The sequence below is a fragment of the Acipenser ruthenus genome, chromosome 9 (genome assembly GCF_902713425.1).
Source record: "Acipenser ruthenus chromosome 9, fAciRut3.2 maternal haplotype, whole genome shotgun sequence".
Classification (NCBI taxonomy): domain Eukaryota; kingdom Metazoa; phylum Chordata; class Actinopteri; order Acipenseriformes; family Acipenseridae; genus Acipenser; species Acipenser ruthenus.
In genome coordinates, this window is record NC_081197.1 from 30647811 (window position 1) to 30674818 (window position 27008).

The 27008-nt window shown below is 41.5% G+C and overlaps 1 protein-coding gene across 1 annotated transcript in view; it reads left to right on the top strand.

Annotated features, from left to right (window-relative positions):
* LOC117405486 (glypican-5-like) overlaps positions 1-27008 on the top strand; it is a 270158-nt gene that overhangs the window by 80518 nt on the left and 162632 nt on the right. The window contains exons 3-5 of the mRNA XM_034008579.3: positions 1869-2563; positions 9266-9399; positions 15938-16060. Of these exons, the coding sequence (XP_033864470.2) occupies positions 1869-2563; positions 9266-9399; positions 15938-16060 (952 nt within the window). The remainder of the gene's footprint in view (positions 1-1868; positions 2564-9265; positions 9400-15937; positions 16061-27008) is intronic.

Here is a 27008-nt window from a genome sequence, read left to right on the forward strand (position 1 = left end):
TAAAAAAACAAACAAAAAAAACAGTTTAAACAAATAAGTTTTAAGGTGAGATTTAAAAACACCCAAGGATTAAGAGTACCTAATTTCTTTGGGGAGGGCATTCCACAACCTAGAAGCATAGGAACAGAAGGCCTGATCACCCACAGTTCGTAATCTGGTTATGGGGACACATAAGAGTCCAATATCGGTGGACCACAAATTGCGTCTAGGGGTATAAATAGACAAAAGGTCAGTTATGTAAGGGGAAGACACACCCTTCAAAGCCTTAAAAGTCAAAAGCCAGATTTTAAAATCAATGCGAAACTTAACAGGAAGCCAATGTAAGGATTCCAGATCAGGGGTAATATGATCACCAGATCGGGACCTAGCCAAAACCTTGGCTGCTGAGTTTTGATCATACTGAAATTTGTTTAGGCTGTTCTTGATAACCCCAGCAAGCAGGGCATTGCAGTAGTGAAGTCTGGACGAGACAAAGGCATGGACCATTTTCTCCGCAGCAGACCTAGAGAGAATAGGGCGTAGTCGGGCGATATTCCTAAGAATTATTTAAATGCAGTAGGTTGACAATGGAGTGCGCATGTGTAGAATGGACTTGCTTTATTCTGCCACTGACAGCTGTTGTTTTCAGCATGGAATAATAACAACCATTCTAAATGTTTAAATACTTACTTTTGAAACTGTATTGGGCATTACAGTCTTTAAGTGCAAACAGTATTGTTATTATTGTAAGTATTGTTTCTCTAAGAAAAAAGAGGAGCCACAACCCTGCAGGTATGGCACTGTTACAAATAATCTTGCTGTGACCCTTTTTACTATGACATGGAACTAAAATGTGTATAACGTCTTGCATTCAGCAAGACTGGATGCTAGTAATTGATGCATGATGTTAATGTTGTGCTTTTTAAACTCACTTTTTTATATTTGTTATATTGAGTAGGAATAATGTAAACTGCTTCAGTGAGCTAAGTAAAATACTGTACACGGCTATAGCTGGATCCAGTAGGACGGCTGCCACCGTTTGGAGAGGATTTAGGGAGGGAGTCACTAAGAATTATACTGGAATGTAGATTTATTTAGTCAGTGAAATATAACTAGAGCTAAAACATCCATGTGTTATTGTAGCCTTTAATATCCCTGAAATTTAAAAACAAATACACAACAAAATACTTACTAAATAAATGTCTATTTGACTGGCAGTTATATTTTTAAATCGAACAATATTGTAGCAGGAATGAAAGGCAGTGTTCAAAGGCCCCCAGCAGGTTGAGATTTTGGCTCTGCTTAGGTTTGCATTTGTCTCCAGCAGTAAGCTGCCACAGCAAGGATCTGTCTCCATGATAATACATACTGTACGTACTCTCTTGCTCTGGAAGGTAAGAAATGGATAACTTCACTCTGTAGGTGTCTATGCTCTCTGTTGCTGGCAAGGCACTAGCTGAAGATCATGGTCACTTTTTGTTCTATACTTCTATAAAATGGTTGTAGCTTATTCAGTTTTTCCATTAATCCACTTCCATTCGCAATGTAGATCTCATAAAGTAGGTGCAGTTTTGATGTATGAAAACATGTATTCTCATATAAACTATGACTATATACTATATAGGTTCCATAAAAGCTATCTGTTTTCATGTCAGTGGTAGGCCGTTACTGTTTCACTTCATATATCATTACAAAGCACCATTTTTTTATACTTGATTGAGAGCCATAATACTCTTTTTTGTTTTTTCTCAAAAACTTAACAATCTTTTCTACTTTTTAACTGTGGTATTTATTCTCCAAAAACATCCTTTGTAGTACTTTAATGGGCATTCTTTTAATGCAATTCCCACACATTCTCTTGAACTAATACAAAACATTCTTTCTTGCAGAAACATTTGAAACCCTCATCCGGCAAGCTGAGAACTACACAAATACGTTATTTCACACCACTTACAGAAACATGGCTGCAGAAGCGGCTGCATCAGTGAGAGAGCTCTTCACTGACATTGGACTTTTTGTGTTGGGCTCTGAGGTCAGCATTGAGGAGTTTATGAACAGGTTTTTTGACAGCCTGTTCCCTTTGGTTTACAATTACCTCATAAACCCTGGCTTGACAGATATAGCACTGGACTATGCGGAGTGCACACGGATGGCAAGAAGGGACCTGAACCCGTTTGGAAACATTCCCAAATTAGTAGCTGGACAAATAGGAAGATCACTGCTGCCCAGTCGTGTTTTTTTGCAGGCTTTGAACTTGGGGATTGAAGTCATTAATACAACAGACCATTTGCAGTATACAAAAGAATGCAACAGAGCCTTACTCAAGATGCAGTACTGTCCACATTGCCAAGGCATAACTCAGAGTAAACCGTGTATGGGGTACTGTCTCAATGTGGTAAGAGGCTGCTTGGCCAGCATGGCAGAAATTGACGCTCACTGGAGGGAGTATATAAAGTCTTTGGAAGAGCTGTCAAATGGGATGCATGGAACCCATGACATTGAGCAAGTGCTGCTCAACCTTCATTCGCTTGTAAATGATGCTGTTATGTATGCTCAAATAATTGGACCAAAGCTTTCAGTACAGGTAAGAATATTCCAATTGCTATTCAATCCTATTTTATACTTTATGCTAGGGGTGGGCATTCCAGGTCTTCATTCCAACTATGTTTATTTATTTATTCATGTATTTCTTGGCAGACGCCCTTATCCAGGGCGACTTGTTACAAAATATCACAGTACAGTGTATCACATTACAAAATATCACATTATAGAATATCACATTACAGATAAGCAGTTATAAAGTACTGTAAAATCAGTAGAAAAATAAGGAATACAGTAAATAATTACATTTAAGAGCGAGTTTGACTGAGAGCAGTTAACTTATAGTAAAAATATTTGCTTATACGAGTGAAGTCCATTAAGAGCACATAGTAAGTACGATAGATGGATAAGAACAATTTCAAATAAGAGTGATTACAAAAAACGTGAATACTGATACCTATAAGAGTAAAATAAAGTACAAGATACAGGAAATAGTTATAATTAAGAGCAGTAGTAGAATATGGCAAGGTATGGAACAGTTCAGTGCAAGTGCAAGCTGATGCAAGTACTGGTACAATTGGGTGCCATATAGTCCAGTATGGTCGAGAGTTATGAGGTTTACAGATGCTGTCTGAACAGGTGTGTCTTGAGGAGGTGCCGGAAGGTGGTCAGGGACTGAGCAGTCCTGATATCAGTGGGTAGGGCATTCCACCACTGAGGGGCAAGGGTGGATAAGGAGCGGGCTCTGGAAGCAGGGGAGCGGAGGGGGTGGGTACAGCTAATCTGCTGTTGGTGGAGGAGCGGAGGGGGTATAGGGAGAAATGATAGTCTGGAGATAGGAGGAAGCAGAAAGGTTGAGACAGCAATAAGCGAATACAAGAGTTTTGAATTCTTTACAACAAATTGAACAGAAGTCGGATTGGAAGGGCAATCTTTGGCCATGCGTGCAACATACAGACATTTGCACTGCAGCAGGGGTACACAACCTAGGCTTATCAGCCCATTCCGTTGAAGGAATATTGCAGGAATTTGTTCCAAAGAGTTTCCTAATAATTTGACACCACTGCAATGGAATGAACTGAAAATATGATTGCCAATATATCCAAGACTGTTAGATTCTGTATACTGTAACTGACTAAATGTCATCTGATGAAATCATGAAAGAGGGTTGTTTGGAGGTGCTGTTGATTTTCAAGGAAGTTTTATTTGTGATGACTTCATGGGTTGTTCTTTGTTGCAGACTTCTTTATTGTGGGAACTACATCAATGACATATCAGGTTCTTTTTTTATAGGGTTGACTCCAATCCTGGAACACACACAGGCAGAATGCCAAGAATGTAAATCAAGAAAGTGCAATGCAATCCTTCCAAAACCAACCTATTATGTTAATTATGGCAGATGATAAAAAAAAAACAAAAAAAAAAAAACGATTCCAAACTTGAATATACTCTTAGCATTAGAGTCACCTGGACCGTCAGCCACTGATCACTTTCACATGACACAATGTATCTGATCACCAGTGAGTATATAGTGTTGACTATCATTGTAGAAGTTAACATTGCCTGTGTCCTGTGCCACTGGACAAACTGAAGATTCACTTCTTGGTGTAAAAATTGTATTATCTTTATAGTAATGGATCATGTGGTTAGACAAGTCATGTTTTACGCTATTTTGAAGTTATGGTGTGTGTCAGTTTAGTGATAACCCTGGGGAAGGTACCATGCTGCTGGGAAAGGGCACTGGTGTTTTTGTCAAGTTTTGGAGGTGCTGATCACCCTAATGGGGCCAAGCACTGAATTAAAATAATAAAGGAGACTGAAATAAACCTTTGCTATCCAACTACCATGCAGCATATTCCAGTATTTCCTCTGGATGAACATAGACTTTAAATTCAAGCTTTGAATAGGGATTATGATTTCAACATGTTTTGGAGCTACAGTATTATAAAAGGTAACTAATGCCCAGGATACACATTGAAGGTACAGTACACTGTTAAAAATCGTTTGTTTTGTGCAGGTTAACATGAATGTGTGGCTCTCAAGTAAATATTTAAGAAAAGAAAATTGCTTTATTTATTGAACAACAATTCTAATTCTGAGGTTTAGTTAATTCTGATGTAATGTTTCCATGTTCAGCCAATAATATCTCAGCAATGCTAGGGAGTAGAGTGATATCCTTTGGAACATAAACACTTTGTGACATTGTCTCTTTAAATCTGTAAACATTTTTTCAATAGGATTAGTATTTCAAAAGATAAAACGGTGGTAAAAACGTAAAAAAACATTGTACAATACAAATTATAATGTACTATTTTTTAGCAGATCTGGAGAAAACGCTGTAATAGCTATAGTATTTTCCAGACCTGTGAGATTTTTGTATTTTTTTCCAATATAATGATATTTGACAGACTGCTCTAGATACAGGCGAATGCATTATAATTAGAAAAGCCATTTCAAATCTGTTTTTATTAACGACCAATTACTGTTGGCTTTACTAACTCCTAATAGTCAAACATCTAAAACAGTTTCCTAGCTAGCAAGGCTAAACAAATGCATGTTAATCTGTGACTGCACACATTTTATTAAACAGTCTCATTTTCTTTTCATTTAGACAGAAGGGTAATTGATAAGACTAAATGTCTCTTCAAAGAAGAGATATCAATAATGGTGTGGCAGTGCAGTATGTTAAATTGAGTTAATCCGGCACAGGATATTTATAGAAGCAAGAAGGGAGAGGTAATTTAACGTTGTGTAGTTAGGAATGAGTCATTCTTGAATTGTATCTTAGTACAAAGTACTAATGTTTTGGTCAACAGGGCAGGCTTGTTTTCAAATTAAGTTTTAATCAAAATGAAAGATGTTTATAGCTTTGGATGCTCTTAAATTGTCAATATACTTTGGTGATACCTGCGTCTAAGGTTTAATTATCATGTTGTTATGGAGAGTAACTGCATGGGCAAACTGAATAAGACGGTTAAAAACATACAGTACAAAACTGGACTGTATTTTTACTTGATTTCTTTCTGCATTTGATTTTCAATTTGAGTTTAAAATACCAACTCCTGTTGTGACTACAGTGCCACCTGTAATTTCTTCAGGTACATCATTAGTAGGGCCCTGCGAAATGCACAGGAGAATTAAAACGACAGGGCTAACCTGCAATTCAGACCTAAACCTCCAGATGTCTGTGTAGCCACAGCTAAAATGATCTAAAGAATAATAAAGGAATCAACACATTAAATTCTGGATAATTAGAAAATACCAGTATGCACAGCACAGATGCCAGTATAAACAAAGTTTATGAAAAATTGATGAGCTACTACAACCCTGATCAATGCAGAATGAAACCACGTTTTAGTAAACCAGCTCACACGCTTCTGAAGGCATTAAGGATTTTTGACCCACAAATAAGTTTGTAGTTTGGATAAAGAAACTCTCCAGTTAGATTCTATGCCAAGGTTTGATGCTTACTGTATACCTGCCAAGTCTCCCAATTTCGTTGGGAAACTGACGATAATTTAGATTGCCAATTGTAATGCATTATTACTTTAAGAAAATTCTCTAAAAAATGCCAGGTTAAAAAACAAGTTGTAAAAACCCAGGGCCCTAATCTTTAGGTCTGCTTGTAGCCTTTAAATTAATGCATTTATGCTCACTCAGTTAAAGTAACATTTTTCACTCTTCCACTATTTTTATGGAACACAATTGCACCATCTGCTGGATCAACTGCAATACTTTAAGATATTCCACCGCAACACTGCTGACAAATGTTATCAGTGACAATGTGTAATTTGGGATAGTAAATTCCATTTAGCTAATGCACAGCTGTTAGTTTAGGAAATAGTGTACTTTGTCCACAAGCACAGAGCAATTACTTTTCCCAAAATATCGATTTCTCATTGTACACTAACACACTATGGATGTGCTCCAAGGTGTATTTATAAAGTACAATCTTTCTTAATTCAGTAACTTGTAAACATGAAAAGATGTGCTTGTCTGCTCTGAAGCCAATTACAAAGACAAAAGTTTGAGATTAGGCTGTTTAGTCAAGGATAGCTGAGGAAAGATTTCCACCTGAAAACTGAAAACGTGATAATAAATCTGACAGTAACAAGTCAAAATAATATATATATTTTTGTATTGCTCCTACAAAAAAAAGAAATAAATACCAATGACAAATTAGATTTCCTCAAAACTTAGTCAAATCGTTTGAATTTACTAATTTCTTATAGTATTTCTAAGTTTTATAGTTATGAAGAGAAAAAAGAAACTGTGCGAACATACTGGTGTGGTGGTTGGGAGACAGTAGTACAAAGCAACACAGACAAAAAATATGTAATATCAGATAAATAGTTAAAATAAATAGTTCAAAATAATATAATTTTAAATTGTCAGTATCATTGTCAACTAAACGATTTTGAACATGGGGCAAAGGTTTTCTTTTGCGATTCAAATAAACTTCCTCAAAGCAGGTATTTTCAAAGAGCCACACTGTAATACTATCACACAGAAACTGCTGAACACACAATAAATAAGCTGCTTTTGAGGGATACAATTAAGAAGACAATATAGAGAAAACTAACAATCAACATATTCCTGAGACAACACACAACTACAGTACAGTGTCCGGTTTTACCATTCAGAACTAGATTTTAGTTTGCATACACTGTGATGTAGAATAAATACATCAAACGTAATTAACAGATATGTTATGTATTGATTTTGAGAGTTTTTGGAAATATTCTGAAGCATAAGGAAAATGTATGAAAGTGAGATATGAAAATGAACGCATCTTTACTTGCTTGCTTGTAGCTTGAAAATGATGACTCAAACACGCCCCCCGGTGGTTTTCTGGAAATTGTAACAACAATAATATTAAATAGAAGAAAGATACCCTGTTTTTGTTTTGTTTTTTTTCTCTGTTTAGATTGTTTGTAGTTTTCAAATTTTATCCAGCATTAGCCTTCTTGTAAACTCCCTATTTAAACCCAGTCACAGCACAACTCTTTTTCTTGCATTTTGCTTTTCCCTCCTCCTCCTCACTTTTTTCATATTCCGTGTGCCTCTCTGTCGGTCCCCTAGTGATTCTCACTTCCCCGACCTAGAGTTCCAATAACTCCACAGGTTCTTCGTGCGGTCAGAGGGGACCACCGGCCACACTATCCTTTCACAGCTCGTGTGCTTTATCTTGCCTCATGAAAGAAGGCTCTGTCTTACTTCCTCCTTTATCCTCCTGGGATGTGGCCCTCATACTCTTAGTGCTCGAGTCCCAAAACTAACAATTATTTGTGTTCTTTCAGATTCTCTTTTCTTCCTTACGTCAAGGCTTCGTATGAGCCGTTCCGTCCTCTGAAGGTCGAACCCGGTCACTAACTGGGACCCAGTTGCGAGGTAGAGCCTATAACGACTCCAAGAAGTCAGAGGACTGTTTTCAGGGGCCCGGAGACCTATAGGGCCAGCCTCGACTCCATAGGGAAGGCTCTCTCGATTGGAGTCCAGCCAGTCCTTTTCTCTCTCTCTCTCCTGCTCTAGAGGCCGAGACTCGAATCCTAAGTTGCAAAACGCTCCCTTCGTCTCGCAGCCCTAGTTCCCGCCCCGTGAATTTAGTGTTATCCAATTCATGTAGGATTTAATATGGGCAGACATTCAGAAAAATAGGATATTCAAATATGAACTGTATTAACACAATTAAAACACTTAACAATAAATAACTTATAGTTCTTATAAAGTGTATTTAAAAAAATGTTTTCCTACAAATTTATATTTAGATATATTTCCTATAAATCAATATAGTTTCAGCACTATACCCAATATAAGCTCTTGTGGTGGGATGTTTACTATAATGGAAATAATTCATGTTTTTTTTTTTTATCATTATTATTATCAAAAATCTCAGAAAACACATGCAGAGAGAGTCAGGAGCATTTCACCTTAAAGGGGAAGTCAGTTTCTCTAGACTTGCTAACTCTTTCTGCCTCCTACCTTCCATGGATTGGCCAGTACTAACCAAATCACACCAGTGTCCAGCTTTTGCTCTGTTCAAAACCACAACATGGGGGATCTGGCAGGACGCCACACAGGCACAGTTTGCACATTGCCTACCATTTCTTTTTAGCGTTCATCAAAATTGGGCCCTTTTGGTCTAGGAATGTTTTTTCCCTCAGAGTGTATCTCTGATGCACAATTAAGATTCAGTACAGAGTAAAAAATAAGGTTATTTATGTGTTGTTTTTCAAACAAACCTGTTACTGTTGTCATTCACCACAACGTTGCAAGATCAGCAAATTAAATCCATCAGCTGCAGTTGTTGGGTCACGCTAATCCAGTGATGGGAATGTGTGGGTTTGGTGAAAGGAAGGTACCTCATGGAGTGTCTACTGCCAGCTGTGAAAGGTCACATCACAGTCATACTCAAAGATCATGGTAGAGCAGTTCCTCTGACAGTAAATCATTTATTTCCTGACCTGACAAGGATCAAGATGGTAATGCTTTTTTTTAATCTTAATCTAAACCGTCAATGACAGGTTTGAAACACACAGTTCCATGAACCAGGGATGAACTTTATAATAGATTATGCATTTCTGTCCTGCAACCCTCCGTTATGGATCCATATCAGAAACGCACAGATATAGACTGACATTGGTATTGCTGTTGATATTAATGATGTGTTTTTTGTGAAAATGAATCTGCAGCTGCGCTGATCACTGAATGGATATTTGTTTGTTATTGCTCCTTCTGGTTTCAGGTGAATAAAGCATGTGGACTTCCAAGTAGAAAACCAGGACACTCTTCAGGTGATCAGCTGGAGGACAACGAACATTATCTCACCCTTAAGGCACCGCAGCGAGAGAGTGAAGAGACATTAGCCAGCAGAAGAAAGTAAGAAATATTTTCAATCACTTGAAAACACTCGGAACAAATATAAAAAACATAGGAGACCATTTTTCCCCCCTCATTACAGTATGTCTTGTTATAAGGCAAGTACCCTGTTATCAGACAAATTCCCAGTAAATGATCTGAATTTACTTGCTGCACAGGAGGCGTGTGTGAAAAAAGAACCAGAAATCTGCACTGCTTTAAAGGGAATATTTATATGTTTTAAAGTTTTTACAAAAAAAAAAAAAAAGAAAATTGCATGCAACTTTCCCTTATTCCGATGTATTGCTTTGCTTTCTGGCTGCAGTTGAACATTACAATGGTAATGCATCACCCTCCTGTCACACTCCACATAGTGAACACGTTAACTGGCCTGCTTCTGCACCAATCTTCACCAGTTTGGCTGTAATCCGATTTTTTAACCTATATTTTCACATTCTTACCTTTGCGATTATGAGGACCTCTGAATGTGCCTGCGCAGGTTACAAGAAGCAGTGGCCACAAGAAGCTACAGTACACTGTCGCTTTAACGCCCTTTGTTATAAATATAACGAACTTGGCAGCTGGACCCTAAATAAAAAAAATAAAAAAGTTAAAAGGATAATATTCTTAATCAATTTCCAGAGCTTACTGATACCACAAGAGTATCTTTGCAATGCAATTAGTTGACAACAATGCCTATATATACAGTATTATAACAGTTCGGTTTTTATAAAAATAGTTTTAGCAATTTTTGAGTTTTATGTAAATCGTTTTTTTCAGGGCTTTCACTTTTTATATACTGTGTGAACAGGATGGCTGCAGTAGTGGCGTCAGACCAGAAACACAGACTCAACTCCAGGAAGTAGCGGGGCAAAACTGAAACGCTACGGCGTTCAGTTATTTTATAAAATAGTAAACCAAAATATTTAAACAAATCTACACAAAAGAAATGGGCACGTTGGCCAAACAAACAAACAAACAAATAATAAACAGTAACAAGTATTGTGCTGGTTTATTAACCAACACGTTTAGCAGTTGTTGCGGTAAAGTGAGCACGCTGTTCTAATTTTGGGTTGAAATACTTTTCATTTATTTGGATTGCGGCATGATCACACGCAAGATAAATTACGATAAAATTTTACAATAAGATTATGAACAAGTATTATATGTTTTCTGCACTGATTGCGTATGTTTATTTTTTATTTTTTTCTTCACTGATGTCTAATGTTTTTATTGTTTTGTTTCTAGGGAATATTTGTTAGCTATTGTGTAGGCTGCTATTTCACGCACTTGGTACATCGGCTTGTTGCTTTTTCTCAGGTATCACACACTACAGCTGCTGCAACTTACCCTGAGGATTCACTTGAATATTTCTTTTGGTGTCATAAAATTAAAGACTGTTCCGTGGGGAGACATTGGGTGGGGTAGTTCTTTTCAAAGTGTTTTAAGATTTTTTTTGTATACTATACGTATGGTAAAAATACGATTATCATACTACTTGAATATTCCACGCATTTTTAAACAAACTTGATATAAAACGTTCCATGTGTCTATGTGTCAAATGATGCAATTTGGTGCTATTAAATATGTTTAATTCCAAAACTACACAGTAAAACATCCCAAAATGAACCAAACATATAGTAAAAATATAATGCCTTATCACACAACTTGAATATCCAATGCACTTTTGAATACACTTGAGATAAAAGTGTTTCAAAACGCTCCATATTGCATTTTCCCATTCTGACAAATGATTCAATGTGGTGCATTTAAAGTTCTTTGATTCCAAAACTGCACAGTAAAACATCCCCAAATTAATCAAACATATAGTCAAAATACAATTCTTTATCTTACAACTTGAATATCCAACACACCTTTTTTTTTTTTTATAAATTCCAGTAGTTTGGAACAAACACCAATCACAAAAAGTATGAAGGGAAATGCGGTATGTAAATGCAGTATGTAACTGGAATGGAAGTTTCTGGAGAAACTTTGTCTGTTGTATAGTGCCTGTGTATACGTTGGTCAAATGTGTAACTTTTAGATGTAGTTGTGATGGTGCAAAGACTTCTACATAGTGCAGAATTAATCTCTATTCTGCACTATGTAAGAAGTTTTAAGAACATAAGAAGAACATAAGAAAGTTTACAAACGAGAGGAGGCCATTCAGCCCATCTTGCTTGTTTGGTTGTTAGTAGCTTATTGATCCCAGAATCTCATCAAGCAGCTTCTTGAAGGATACCAGGGTGTCAGCTTCAACAACATTACTGGGGAGTTGGTTCCAGTCCCTCACAATTCTCTGTGTAAAAAAGTGCCTCCTATTTTCTTTTCTGAATGCCCCTTTATCTAATCTCCATTTGTGACCCCTGGTCCTTGTTTCTTTTTTCAGGTCAAAAAAGTCCCTTGGTTCGACATTGTCTATACCTTTTAGGATTTTGAATGTTTGAATCCGATCGCCGCGTAGTCTTCTTAGATTCAATTCTTTTAGCCTGTCTGCATACGACATGCCTTTTAAACCTGGTACGACATGCCTTTTAAATGCCTTTTAAGCTGTAAACAATAGTCTGACCTTTCAGGAGAGACGTTTTTGGAAAGGTTTTAGTTGGTTTCATATACGAGTTCTATAGTAAATATGACTCAATGTGCAGTCTGTAAGGAGATATAAACATTCTCTGAGGTCAAAGGTCAAACAGAAGTTGCTTATTGGATACAGCTTTATTGGTTTTCTATATGTGTTCAATATTGATTATGACCCAATAAGCACTCTGTAAGGAGTTATAAGCAGTACAAAAAAAAGAATTGACAAATTGCCAAGATTCATTATCCAGCTCTGGAAAGGTCAAAGTACAGGATTTTTATAGAGCACACAGTGGTTCCTATAAGTGTTCAGTACTAACTATGGATCTATCTGCACTCTGTAAGGAGTTATAGGCCGTCAAAGTTTTGACTTTGGAGGATCTTCTGGCAATTTAATAAGATCCATGAGTCCAACTGGCAATAAAAACAATAGCATAAATCTACAGGTAGAGGGTAATAACTGTGCAATGCGTTGAGTTGATCAGTGCAAAGCTGGAGCAGGAGATACGTTGTCAAAAAAAGGTCCAAAACGAGAATAATAATAACTAGAATTGAAGTTTCTGGAGAAACTTTGTCTGAGTTGTAAAACGCGACAGGTCAGCTGTCATGATCAAGGTCATTTCTGGATAAGGCATACTTGGTTTCCTATACAGGTATGTAGTAAACATCACTCTATATGCAGTGTGTAAGGAGCTATATACTGCCAAAACCTTGAATTGTCCAGTTTGACCATGAACGACAGATTATAGCCATTACAGTTTTTGGGGGTCACAGCTTGTGACCCCTAAATCCATATTTAACTTATTCGTTAAAGAGTCAGTTGACAGCTACCAGCAGGCACAAACTCAATCTATTTGGAGGCTTATGGTTACGTCTGGGACGAGTTAAAACAGAGCTTGTTGCACATGACTCGGCATTTACATTTTCCCCATTTGAAACAGTTACAGACATACACTTTTAAGCATTTCCAACATTTTCATTGTTACATCCAATTGATTCAGTGGATACAGAAACAACATCATCATCATACCACGCAGTATTTCTTTCATTTGTTTCAATCTCGGATACATCATTCTCTTTCACAGCCCACATTTGATTAATGTGTCTCTTTACAAGTTTACCCGCGACCAAAACCATGTACATTATTGGACCTAGTACCTTCTTAATTATCCTGTTTTGCTATTTGTTTCCTCCTCCCGTTATCTTTTACCAGTACACGTTGTTCAGGAAGCAGAGACCTGAGTGTAGATCTAGAATTTGCATTCCGCCCCTGCATTCATTTTTATTGTTTAAGCTGCATGTGTTGTGATGTGTCCGGTCTCAGCAATGAGAAACGTGTGCAAAGCTGTCTCTTTAAAAACAGCTCTGCACGGGTTTTCATTGTTGTCGACTGCGGAGTCGATCTGTAAGCTAACAGAAAATGTGCAACTCGATGCTGTACCGATAAGCCGGGTTTGTTACTTTTCTCAAAAGCTTGTTTAAATGTCTGCACCAATCGTTCCACAGCACCGCTGGAAGCTGGATGGTAGGGAGTCGATCGAGTATGTCTAATACCATTTAGCCTGAGGAATTGTTGAAACTCCTCAGAAGTAAACTGAGGCCCATTGTCAGAGACGATCTCCTCTGGTAACCCATAGGCAGCACATAACTCCCTTAATATCTCAATTGTTTTTGCTGAAGTGGCATTTGGTACAGGCACTACTTCAGGCCATCTAGAATACGCATCGATAACCACCAGAAAGGCATGTTTGTCTTTCTCTGCGTAATCAATATGTAGCCTTTGCCACGGTCTACTAGCCCACTTCCATGGGTGGCAAGGCACTACAGCAGGTAAGTTCCTGCTACCCGTGCACATTTCACATTCCTTACATTCGGTTTCTATAGCAGCATCTAAGCCTGTCCATCAAAATAAACTGCGACATTTTCATTTTTACAATGCCTTGGTGGTGTTCGTGTAATTCTATTAACATTATTGATTTCCAGAATTACCACTCGAAAACCCCACAAAACACAGCCGTTCTCTACAGTTAGCTCTGTTTTCCGATTTACATAAGGCGGAAGACCATCCTCATCTACAGTATTTGGCCAGCCTGTGAGTGTATAGTACCTCACTTTACTCAACGCATGATCTTTATCCGTCTCTGCTGCTATCTATTTAGCTGTAATTGTCAGCTGTGGAGGGTTTTCTACATCTAACGGCAACCTAGATAATGTGTCCGCATTAGCATTGTCTTCAGAACATTTGTACCTGATGTCATATTGATAAGCAGATAGCATCAATGCCCACCTTTGTATACGGGCAGCCGCCAATGACGGTACTCCTGTTTTAGGACCCAGAATCGTAACTAAGGGCTTATGGTCCGTCACGAGAGTAAACTTTCTTCCCCACAAATATTCTTGAATTGCATAATTCCGAAAATTATACCCAATGCCTCTTTCTCAATTTGTGAGTAATACCTCTCTGCTTTAGTCAGTGTACGTGAGGAAAACGCTATGGGGCGCTCTGAGCCATCCCCACACATGTGTGAAATAACTGCTCCAATTCCTACAGGAGATGCATTGCATGCCAGCACTACTGGCAGCGTCGGGTCATAATGCACTAACACTTTAGAAGAAGTTAGTTTGGTTTTAGCTTCACAGAATGCCTGATAACAACCCTCAGACCATTTCCATTTTACATTTTTCAGTCATGGGGCTAATCAGTGTGGACAAATTCGGAAAAAACTTCCCGTAGTAATTTAGAAGGCCCAAGAACGATATAAGTTCTGGCACATTCTTGGGAACAGGTTTTCCAAAAATAGCTTGTGTTTTCTCAGTGATGGGACTAATTCCCTGCACATTTATTTCGTGCCCAAGATATTTTACTGAATCCTGGAAGAAACTACATTTGGCTTCTTTAAGCCGTATGCCATGACTTTCTAGCCTAGACAGCACCATTTCCAGGTTTACCATGTGTTCCTTTTCATTTTTCCCTGTTATCAGTATGTCGTCCAAATAACAGATGACCCCTTTCAGACCCTGCAAGATCTGGTTCACAATTTGCTGAAAAACAGCAAACTCCATACGGTAGTCCATACGGTAGTCGGTTATACTTAAACAATCCCAGTGGTGTGTTTACTGTTAAGTATTTCTTTTAGTTTTCGTTCAGCTCCACCTGCTGGTAAGCTTGGGAGAGGTCTAACTTTGAGAATTTAGTTCCCCCTGCCAAATTCGCAAACAGATCTCTGGTTCTCGGAATTGGGTATTGGTCCACCTCTAACCACGGATTTATGGTAACCTTGTACCCTGCAAATGCGTACACTACCATCCTGTTTTGGCACACATACTAAAGGAGCAGCCCATTCACTAAAGTCAACCTTTGAAATTATACGCTGTTTTTCCAGCTCTTTTAACTGGCTTTCTACAGCTGGTTTCAAAGCATAAGGTACTGGTCTTGCTTTATAGAATTTTGGTGTGGGGGTCTTTAGCCACCCTCAGACTAGCCTTAACTCCAGTCACACAACCAATTTCAGGGCTGAAAACAGACTGGTACATATTACACAGAGCTCCTACTGCATCAGTAACTCGAAATATCTTTCTCCAGTCTAGTTTCAGCTTGCTGAGCCAATCTCTGCCCAACAATGCAGGGCCATTTCCCTTAGTAACTACAAGAGCCAAATCAAAGATTTCTTCTCGGTATGTTACACTTACATTTAGTTTACCCAACACATCAAGCGTTTCATTTGTATATGTCTTTAACACACAATCAGTTGGCTGGAGCTTAACCTTAGGAAACTTTTGTTTGTACACTTTTTCCGAAATCAAAGTTACAGCAGCTCCTGTGTCTATTTCCATTCTCACGACTACATCATTAACATTTACGTTTACATAGTACGGTTTTTCAAAATCACTGCTAGAATTTACAGTGTACAATCAGACTACACATGTTGCGATAGATGCAGTTAACACTTTTGCTTTAACTAGATTGTTTTATTCCTTGCAGAGAGTTCATCAACAGTCTGAAGCTCTACAGGACATTCTATGGTGGGCTGGCTGATCAGCTGTGTGTAAGTGAATTGGCTGCTGCTGATGGCTTATGTTGGAATGGAGCAGATGTAGTTAAAAGGTAGGTTTGTTTCTAAAATAATAATGTTGAATTGCCATCACTAGTATTGATAAACCAGCCACCACATCTTTGACTTTATATTTTACCACAGAAAAAAAGTGACTTACAGTGTACATTATTGCTTTTTTTAAACATCTTTCTTTTTTATCTGTATGCACTAGACAAAATGTCAGATGCAAGTGTTGTAATCTGCAAGACTCACAAACAGCCTTTTCATCTCGCTAGACTGCTGTGACATTTACAATGTGTGGTAGGGTGTGGGAAAACACAGGACAGGCACCAAGTTCAAATATGAAACGCAGACACAGGCACCCAGATTTATTAGGGTGAGCTCAATTGGCAGGTGTTTCTGTTATAGTTTGGGGCACTCTACCAACAATGGTATTGTGCCCCGTCTTCATACAACACACACAGATGTGTAATCCAAAAGCAAAATAAGTGAAAAGGCGAAAGGAAAAAGGAAAGTGTGCAGGTTTTTACCGCTGCTCGTTGCTCCCTCTAGCGGTGGGAGCCCCGAGAAACAGGCACTGTTCTATACCCTCTCGTAAACACTGTGGGACAGCTCAGTCCCGCTAAACTCACTATCTAAAATAGTAGTACAATAAATAACCTGTGTGGCTTGCTTGCACCCCGGGTCTGTAAGCCTCGCGCTGGAATTGCCCCTCCGTCTCTCCGAGTCGCTGCTCCAGAGCCTCCGATTCTCAGGATTCTGCCGTGAATTCACGTTCCACTATACTTCCTGTATGAGCCAGAGAGGATACAAAACAGTGCTTTTGTATTCATTCATTCACCCCGTGTAGTCCCACTGCCCAGCCAATGACAGAGCGTCAGCCGATTTCTTCACAGCTGAGTCCTGTCAACAAGACATTGCCTGACAGCGTGGGAATACACGGAGAGTACGGACCCCCTACAGACTCCCTCCCCTCTCACACAGTGGTTTAACATAGTGTCAGGAAGCACAGGTGACAAATACATGCATCTCATGGGTCAACTCTTTTATCTTCAAGCCCTTTGAAAATATTAACTCACACTCAATTCAGATTTCCAGTTGCATTGCACTATAGGTAGGTTTCTTTTTTTATTTATTTGAAGGGATTCATACAATAAACTGTATATAAACAGCAATAAGAGGTTCATTATACACCAGCTTACTTTATTATCATATATAAAGTGAGGTCAAATTGAGGTACGTGATCATTTCATATTCAAGAACAACTTAGCTTCCAAGTTCGTACAAAACAAAAATGCTGTAACAAAACACATGCCATGGCGTAACAGGACGGTAGTTACATTCTTCAACCGAATGATGTGTTTTTGGCTCAGAGTGCACGCTATTAAGCAACTAACACCACTTCCTTTGGAGTTCACCTGCAAGTGCTGTAAAATCATGTGTTTGTAAGTAGCTGTCATCAGGATGCTCTGCATTTGCTAAAATGCGAGGTGTGTGTTAGTCTGCATTTAAATATACTTTAAACAGTTCAACCTTTCTAGTCTGGCACTTTCTGTTCCTGCATACATTTGCCTTGCCTGTTGCAGACAAATAAAGTGATGCTGCACTTGTTGTTTTCTAGGTTCAATGTGATCTTGAATAAGTTTGAATTGGGGTCAAAAATGAAATGCATCCTGGACACTGCATTTTGTTACATATGTGTTCTACAACACTGATTGCATTGGCAAATTCAACTATCTAACCGCTGTCTTGACTTGTCTGCTTCCTTACATCTGGAAGCATTAGAAGACAGTACAGTGAGGTTGAATTAATTGTGCCTAGACCTTTGTAGCTTTTAGTACACAGTCATTTACAAAACCCTGAATCATTGTAGTCAAATCTTAGTATCTCAAATATGAATTAGATTTTACCGAATATAAATTAACTGAGGATTGTGAAGAACTTTTATACAGTATGCAATTTGCACAAAAACAATGTCACACATGGGAAAATCAATTTACAAAAAAAGTGTCTTACATATTATAAATGTTTGCAGAATGCTTGTAGGGATTGGGGCGCACTGTATTTTTATTATTATTGTTTGTGGAGCGGACAAAAGCCGCTGTCATTATTTTATTTTAAAACCTTGTGAGGATGCGTGACTGTCAGCTACTGATTATTTAACTAGCGGACAGTCATGCATCCTTATTAAACTCGTGCAGACTGTGGCTGAGGGGTAATAAGATCATTAATTAATAGCAAGTTAACCCCTCGGCCAGAATATAAAAACCTGCTGCTGTCTGCACTCAGGGAAGAGAGTGTCAGAGGAGAGTGTAAGGATGTTGATGGTATTTACAGTACAGTGAGTCTCTGCAGTGGTGCCACGGATTTGGTGCATACAGGAATAACAATGACTGCCCCGCAGTAAGCCTTCGGGTTCCCTTGTGCCTGTTTGTAGACTGGGCTCCGTGTTCCACTCTCCATCTTCCTTCACCCTGTCACAGTTACTGTAACCGAGAATGCTCAGGAGAAGCAAATTGAGCAATGGGTGTGGGTAATTGTGACCAGGATGGCGGAATGTGGTGTAAAAGAATGACCAGAACCAGGTTTTCCTTAACAAGCCCCGGCTTTATTTCACGAACAAAAAACCCCCCAAAAAAACCAGATGGGCACCAAACAGTTAAAGACAATAAACAAAATAAAGGGGAGCCGGGGTACACAGCAATGTGTAACCCGACAAAAAAATAACAAGAACGAGGGGTTGCAGTCCCAAACAAGGAGAAACAAAAATAAAAACAATACGTCTCTTTGATACGGGAAGGGAAAACAACAGGGTAATAAATCCAGCACGTCTGGGTTCTCGCTCCTCCGGCGTATTCCCGGAGCGTCCCGTTAGTGCTCTAGAAAATACACAAAAGACAAAGGGGGTTAGCAGGTATCCACGACCACAACAACCCGCTTCCTTGTTCCCCGTCTCCCTCTTTAATTCCCTGCTTGTTTCTCTGTCTTTCTCTCTGTCTGTCTTTCTCTCTCTCTATCTCTCACACACACACAGTACCTTGCCAGAAGGAACAGAACCCACGCCCCCTTTTGTACGCCCCGTCCAGTCCCCATTGGTCAGTGAGGGCAACCGCCGTCAGCCAATGCGTGATTGCCACTGCGCTTCCCGACCGGGTCTGTGACATTGCACCGCGGCTCCGCCTGCTCCTCCTCCCCCGTGCCCTCACCGGTCTCCCTTTGTCACATATCCCACCGCTCAGAGTGGAGCCAAAGGAACACTCGGCCAAATCTACCATTCCCATTACTCCCCCCTCCTGGGAAAAATAATCCGCATTTTGATGATCTTTCCCTGCACGATGTACCATACGATACATATAAGGCTGCAATGCCAAATACCACCGAGTTATTCAGGCATTGCTATCCTTCATGGTGCTTAACCATCTGAGTGGGGCGTGGTCCGTGATTAGATCAAATGAATGTCCCAGTAAGTAATACCTGAGGGAGTGGGTAGCCCATTTAATGGCCAGGCACTCTTTCTCCACAACCGAGTAATTGCGCTCCCGAGGAAGCATTTTTTTACTGATGTAAAGAATGGGGTGCTCCACCCTGTTAACCCTCTGGGACAAGACCGCCCCCAAACCAACCTCTGACGCGTCGGTATGGAGGAGGAATCTCCTGCTAAAATCTGGTAATATTAGCGCAGGAGCCTGGCACAGTTTGCGCTTAATGGTCTCAAACGCCCCCTGACACTCTTCTGACCACTTGACTACATTTGGCGCACTTTTCTTAGTGAGGTTCACCAGAGGATCGACCACGGTGGCATACTCGGGGATAAAGCGGCCAATCCTAACAGTGACCTCACCTGGGATTTAGTTTTGGGGACCGCCGCGTCCACCAAAGCCTGGACTTTGGTGGCTACGGGTTTCACCTGTCTGTTTCCCATGATAAATCCTAAGTACTGAGTTTCAGATTTAGCAAACGCACATTTTTTTAGGTTGGCTGTCAGCCGGGCAGCCCTTAGAGACTGAAGGACAGCTGTAAGTCGAATTACATGCTCTCTCCAGGTGGAGCCATAAATCACCACATCGTCAATATAAGCTGCTGCATACTCACGATGGGGATGTAACACCTCGTCCATCAGTCTCTGAAAGGCGGCGGACTCACCATGTAGCCCAAATGACATGGTTTTAAAATGGAACAGACCATCCGGAGTTGAAAATGCTGTTTTTTCACATGAATCGCGGGTTAAAGGGATCTGCCAATATCCCTTCGTCAGGTCCAGAGTTGAGATAAACCTGGCCGTCCCCAGGTTTGTTGAGGAGTTCGTCAATCCGAGGCATGGGGTAGGCGTCGAACTTGGCGATAGCATTGACCTTTCGAAAATCGACACATAAGCGATTAGTGCCGTCCTTCTTGGCCACTATAACAATAGGACTGCACCACTCGCTTCTGGAAGGCTCAATGACCCCAAGTTCAAGCATCGCACTCGCCTCGTTCTAGACACCACTCCGCCGGCTTTCTGGGATCCGGTAGGGCCTCCTGAACAGTGACACCTGGCGGAGTAATAACAGCATATTTGGTAAGGTTAGTCCTGCCGGGCACGTCAGAAAACACATCCCCAAATTTCCCAATCAACTTACGCAATTCTACTTGCTGATCCGAAAGTAACTGTTTCCCCATTGAAATCTGGCTGGGGCTAGGGGTCTCTATACAGGGTCCTAAGTCATCCTCCATCTCGCCTGGGGCTATGAATAAGACCTCCCTTGCATTCCAGGGCTTTAACAAATTGACATGATAGATTTCTGTTTTATTTCAGCGATCGGGCTGTCTAATTTCATAATTCACTAATCCTATGGCCCATATCACCTCATATGGCCCCTGCCATTTAGCACACAGTTTCGATTCCAATGATGGAAAAAGCAGCATTACTTTATCTCCTGGCCGAAAGGTTCGAATTCGTGCATTGGTATTGTAATGCCGCTGTTGCCGATGTTGAGCCGATCTGAGATTGTCCTGAGCCAGTCGACCAATTAAATCAAGGCGATCACGCAGTAGGAGTACATGCTGCACTACATTTTTAGAGGAGCCCTTGTGTTCTTCCCAACCTTCTCTCAACAAGTCGAGGATGCCCCGTGGCTGCCGGCCATACAGCAGCTCAAAGGGGGAAAATCCCGTTGAACTCTGAGGCACCTCTCTCACTGCAAATAGTAGGTAAGGAAGAAGGGTAGCCCAATGTTTCTGCTCCTGACTCACAAACCGTTTCATCATCTGTTTCAATGTTTGGTTAAAACATTCCACCAGCCCATCCGTTTGAGGATGATAAACGGACGTCCTAATGGGACGTATTTTTAGAATTTTGTACACCTGCTGTAGCGTTTTCGACAAGAAGTTCGTTCCATGATCGGTCAATATTTCTTTTGGGATCCCTACCCTAGCCATAATCTGACTTAACTCTTTCGCAATTGCAGTGGCACTAGTGGACCGCAACGGAACTGCTTCCGGGTACCGCGTTGCATAATCCACCATCACTAATATGTGCGTGTACCCGGAATCAGAAGGCAGCACTGGCCCAACTATGTTCATTGCAACGAGTTCAAAGGGAGTGGAGACAATAGACAGTAGGACCAGAGGAGCGGGGCGCACTCGACCCGGTGCTACTCTCAGACATTCTGGGCAGCTAGCTACATATTTCGCCACTTTGGTGTAGAGCCCTGCCCAGTAAAATCGAGCCAGTATTCGGTCCCTCGTCTTGTCCACGCCAAGATGTCCTGCAAAGGGGACGTCATGCGCCAGCCTCATGACCTCTGGTCGACAGGACGGGGGAACCATCAACTGTTTGACAGGCTGTCCTGTGCCCGGGGCAGGGTTTACTCTATAAAGCAAGTGCCCCTCTACCACGAAATGGGGATATACCAGCGTCCCAATGCCGTCAACATCCTTACCCTCAATAGACCGGACCTGTTCCCAAGCATGCGCCAGTGTGGGGTCATTGTTCTGCTCCCACACTAGGTCCGCGCTTGAGGCCCACACGCCCAGGATATTGACAGGGGCTGGAGCAGTCTCTACCCTCGAGGGTCCAGTAACCTCGCTTGCCCGGTCACACTGCGTTCCGAATCCCTTCGATTGATGTTTGGGACCATCAGCACCTTCTCCCGCCAGACCCCAACCGTGTCTTATCGATACGCCTTCCCACTTTTCCTTCCGTCTCTCCTTACGTGTTTTTCTAGGACGAAAAAGTGGAGAAAACAGCTCTGTATGGAAGGGAAAAACAGTACCAGTTACTTCCCTTCCCCGGGGGTCTGCCGTGTCTACACGTGTGGTCGAGACTGCCAATATTTTTATTAAATCTTTATATTGCGGCCAGTCTCGACCCAGAATAACTGGATGTGGCAACTTTTCGGCCACCCCCACTACTAGGTGGCGCTTTATCGGGCCTACCGATAAATATAATTTTAGAGTTGGGTATGTCGCCGTATCCCCATGGATACAGGAGATTGCCACCTGGCCTTGTGGCTGCCACGACATACCGCCAAGGAGAGCTGTTCGAATTAAAGTTTGCTCACACCCTGTGTCCACTAACGCGTGGGTGTTCACATTCCCCAATACAACATCAACCACACACTGGCCCTCCCGACCATTTCCCCATTTCCTACCTGTCTCAGACGCCAGGTGACACGCAGCCACGTCGCACTCCATGGCCGCCGGGCAGTATCTGGCAATGTGTCCCGGCTGCTGGCACCTAAAACAGATGGGTGGGGCAGAGGGTAGGGGCGGTACATATTTGTCCCGCTGCTGGTATGACAGCGGGGCAGGGGGAACCATTCTACCCCAGCTGGGGGCCAACCTCTGCCTCCATTGTAAGGGGGCCGGTGATCTGACGGGCCTGGGTCCGGTGGAAGGGTTCGATGGCGGTCCTTTGGCAGCGGAGGGAGGGGGGCAGTCCAGCAGGGTGGTTCGAGCGGACACCAGGGAGTCTTCGAAATTTCCGGCTAACGCCACGGCCTGCTCCAGCGTCGTGGGGTTATGCCGGCGTACCCACGCCTGCGTCTCAGCCCCAACCACATGGCAGAATTGTTCCATCACAATGGCCTCCCCCATCTGAATCCCGGTTTTCTGACTGGGGTTCAGCCATTGCGCCATGTGGTTGCATAATCGCTAGGCTACCACCCTGGGCCGGGTGTTTGGAGGTCGCCGGAACTCCCGGAATCTGACGCGGTGAGTCTCCCCCGTGATATTGAGACGGCGGAGGATAGCCTGCTTAACGAGGTCATACTGGGCGGCATCTTCGTCAGTCATGGCCCGGTACGCTGCTTGTGCTTCCCCAATCAAGCAGGGGCCAAGTTGGCTCGCCCAGTACTCCCGGGTCCATGCTGTGGTGGTAGCCAACCGTTCAAAGGCTACAAGGTAGGCCTCCGGGTCATCCTCTGCCGTCATTTTCTGGGCCCAGGCCTTTGGGGCAACCAGCACGGGCCCCGTCGCCGCTGACATCATCCCCATCCCGACCCTCTCGATAAGAGCCGTGTATCGCTCCTCCCTCCTCCGTTCCTCAGCCTCCCTCCGGCTGTCCAACGCCTCCAGGATCGCCGACAAAGTGGTTGGGTCCATCCCACGATGACACCACGTGTGACCAGGATGGCGGAATGTGGTGTAAAAGAATGACCAGAACCAGGTTTTCCTTAACAAGCCCCGGCTTTATTTCACGAACAAAAAACCCCAAAAAATCCAGATGGGCACCAAACAGTTAAGGACAATAAACAAAATAAAGGGGAGCCGGGGTACACCCGACAAAAAATAACAAGAACGAGGGGTTGCAGTCCCAAACAAGGTGAAACAAAAATAAAAACAATCCGTCTCTGATACGGGAAGGGAAAACAACGGGGTAATAAATCCAGTACTTCTGGGTTCTTGCTCCTCCGGCGTATTCCCGGAGCGTCCCGTTAGTGCTCTAGAAAATACACAAAAGACAAAGGGGGTTAGCAGGTATCCACGACCACAACAACCCGCTTCCTTGTTCCCCATCTCCCTCTTTAATTCCCTGCTCGTTTCTCTGTCTTTCTCTCTGTCTGTCTCTCTATCTCTCACACACACACAGTACCTTGCCAGAAGGAACAGAACCCCGGGCCACGCCCCTTTTTGTACGCCCCGTCCCATCCCCATTGGTCAGCGAGGGCAAACGCCGTCAGCCAATGCGTGATTGCCACTGCGCTTCCCGACCGGGTCTGTGACGTTGCGCACCACGGCTCTGCCTGCTCCTCCTCCCCAGTGCCCTCACCGGTCGGAAGGGAGATCTAAAACAAGAGTTCACTCTCTTTGTCACAGTAATGATGTCACATTTTTACATGGCCATGTGATGGCATTCAATCAACCAGAGAGCTTGGTTTATGCAACACTGGAAATAATAAAAAATGCCCATGTTGGAGAAGTAGTACAGTAGTCCGTCGCATGTCTGACTGCAGTGGGACCAGTCAGGATGGATATGTAAAAAGTGGGATAAATGAATCCTGTTTTAACAATTACTATATTAACACAGTTATTGTTTTGAGATTCAGCTTGTATTTGGGCGCTCCTCTAAATCCCTTGTTTAGAAAGATACAGGGTATTAGTTCTGTATACACTTACATTAGTGTCTGGTAATTTACACAGTAGCAAAATGCATAAGTTTACGAAAAAATAAAACTGCAAATAGTGTCATTTGCTCATCCCTGGTAACTCCCTTTTCCAGAAGTTAAAGTATTTCCAACTTTTTTTTTATTGTAAGCACAACTCGCTTTCGCTTTCCTGTAGCCATTTTGCATTAGCTCTGTACACGTGGGTGATGTTGCTGAAGAGCTTGATCATGGTGGATAAACGATTAGAGCCAATATGTGATGGGCGGATACACGACGGATTACTGTAGCTGAAAAAAAGTTATGAAAAATTCATGGTTATTAAAATAGATTGTATTATATTTGCCATATACTGTATTTTAGAAATTGTTGCAGATTATAAATTATACATTTAGCTGTGTGATGTACTGTTACTTATTAATTAAATACATAACACTATGTAACACGATTTTTGTTCCTGGGTAGTAAGTGTTATTTCCTAATTGCTTATGCCTCAAAAGTATAGAAAATGGCTATTATTCCCCACAAACTTTGCTTTTGTGACCAGGACAGTGATATTTTGAAATTTACCTATTTCCAATGAGAAAACGGGCGAATTTGTGTCATTTCGTTCACATAGTCAGAAAAAAACAACATATGAATCCAAATTAACATGTATTTATACTAAAGTAATACAAAAATGACTACAAAAGATTTAGAAGTGAGTAGTTTTTTGAGATTTACAATTATACTGTAAATCACTTTCACAAATCAGCCCCCAAATGTATTCTCCCTTCATGTTCTCGTTATACTGTCCTTGGTAGCGGCGTTCAAAGTCCAGTATATCCTGGTGGAAGCGCTCGCCTTGCTCCTCCGAGTACGCTCCCATGTTCTCCTTGAATTTATCAAGATGAGCATCAAGGATATGGACTTTGAGGGACATCCTACAGCCCACTGTGCTGTAGTTCTTCACCAGAGTCTCAACCAGCTCCACATAGTTTTCGGCCTTGTGATTGCCCAGGAAGCCCTGAACCACTGCGACAAAGCTGTTCCAAGCCGCTTTCTCCTTACTAGTGAGCTTCTTGGGGAATTCATTGCACTCCAGGATCTTCTTTATCTGTGGTCCGACGAAGACACCGGCTTTGACCTTTGCCTCAGACATCTTAGGGAAGAAGTCTTGAAGGTACTTGAAGGCTGCCGACTCCTTATCAAGAGCTCTGACAAATTGTTTCATAAGGCCCAATTTGATGTGCAGTGGTGGCATCAGCACCTTCCGGAGGTCCACCAGTGGCTCCCACTTGACGTTGTTCCTCCCCACAGAGAACTCGGTCCGCTGTGGCCAGTCCCGCCTGTGGTAGTGCGCCTTTGTGTCCCTGCTGTCCCAAAGGCAAAGATAGCAGGGAAACTTGGTAAAACCGCCTTGGAGACCCATCAGGAATGCCACCATTTTGAAGTCTCCTATGACTTCAAAACTTTGCAGATCTCTCAAGGTCATTGTTGGCTTCAGAGTGACATCCCGAACTAGTTTCCTGCTTGCCCAGCTGCTCGGTTTGGGAGGGCGACCTGATCTGGGTAGTGTCTGGGTGGTATGATGCATCTTCCACTTCTTAATGATGGACTTCACTGTGCTGAGAGGGATAATCAGCGCCTTTGAAAAGTTCTTGTACCCTTCTCCTGCTTTGTGCCTCTCTACCACTTTATTCCTGACTTGTTTCGAAAGCTCCTTGGTCTTCATGGTTGCTTTGTTGGATCACTATGTGAGTTGCAGCTTGAAAGTCTTTATATACCTGAGGGAAATTATCTACAAGTTAAACCACTTTGAGTACACACACACTGAAACCATTTCACTAATTCTGTGACCTTTCAAACAAATAATTTGCACCTGAGCTGATTTAGGGCTGCAAAAACAAAGGAGTTGAATACTTATGCAACTGAGATGAATCTGTTTTTCTCTGTAAATCTTATTTATTTATATTCTATATGCATTTTTTAACTTTATCAATGTGGAGTAGTTTGTGTAGATTCTACATGGAAAGCGTTGTGGAGTACGCTCAGGTGCCAACAAAATGTGAAAACTTTGCAGGGGGGTGAATACTTTTGCAAACCACTGTATGTTTTTGCCTGTCATACACTCTAGATTCAGGTAGCTGTTACAAAAGCATCTACTTACTGCTTGCTAAGACTTAACATAGCTGACAGCTATTCAATGGTAATAATGGGAATCTATGAAAAACATTAACAGGTTAATTTCCTCCTTGCGGTCATCTTTTCTCATATGAAATCATTCCTCATTAAGCGAGTGTTTGATTCAGTCCTCTATTGACATTTCCATCTGGTGAATTAATTATTTAAAGCTCTGCTCGATAAAAAAAAAAAAAAAAAAAGTAAGAACCTGTTTTCACTATGCATGAACGACAGTGGAGCAAAACATTAG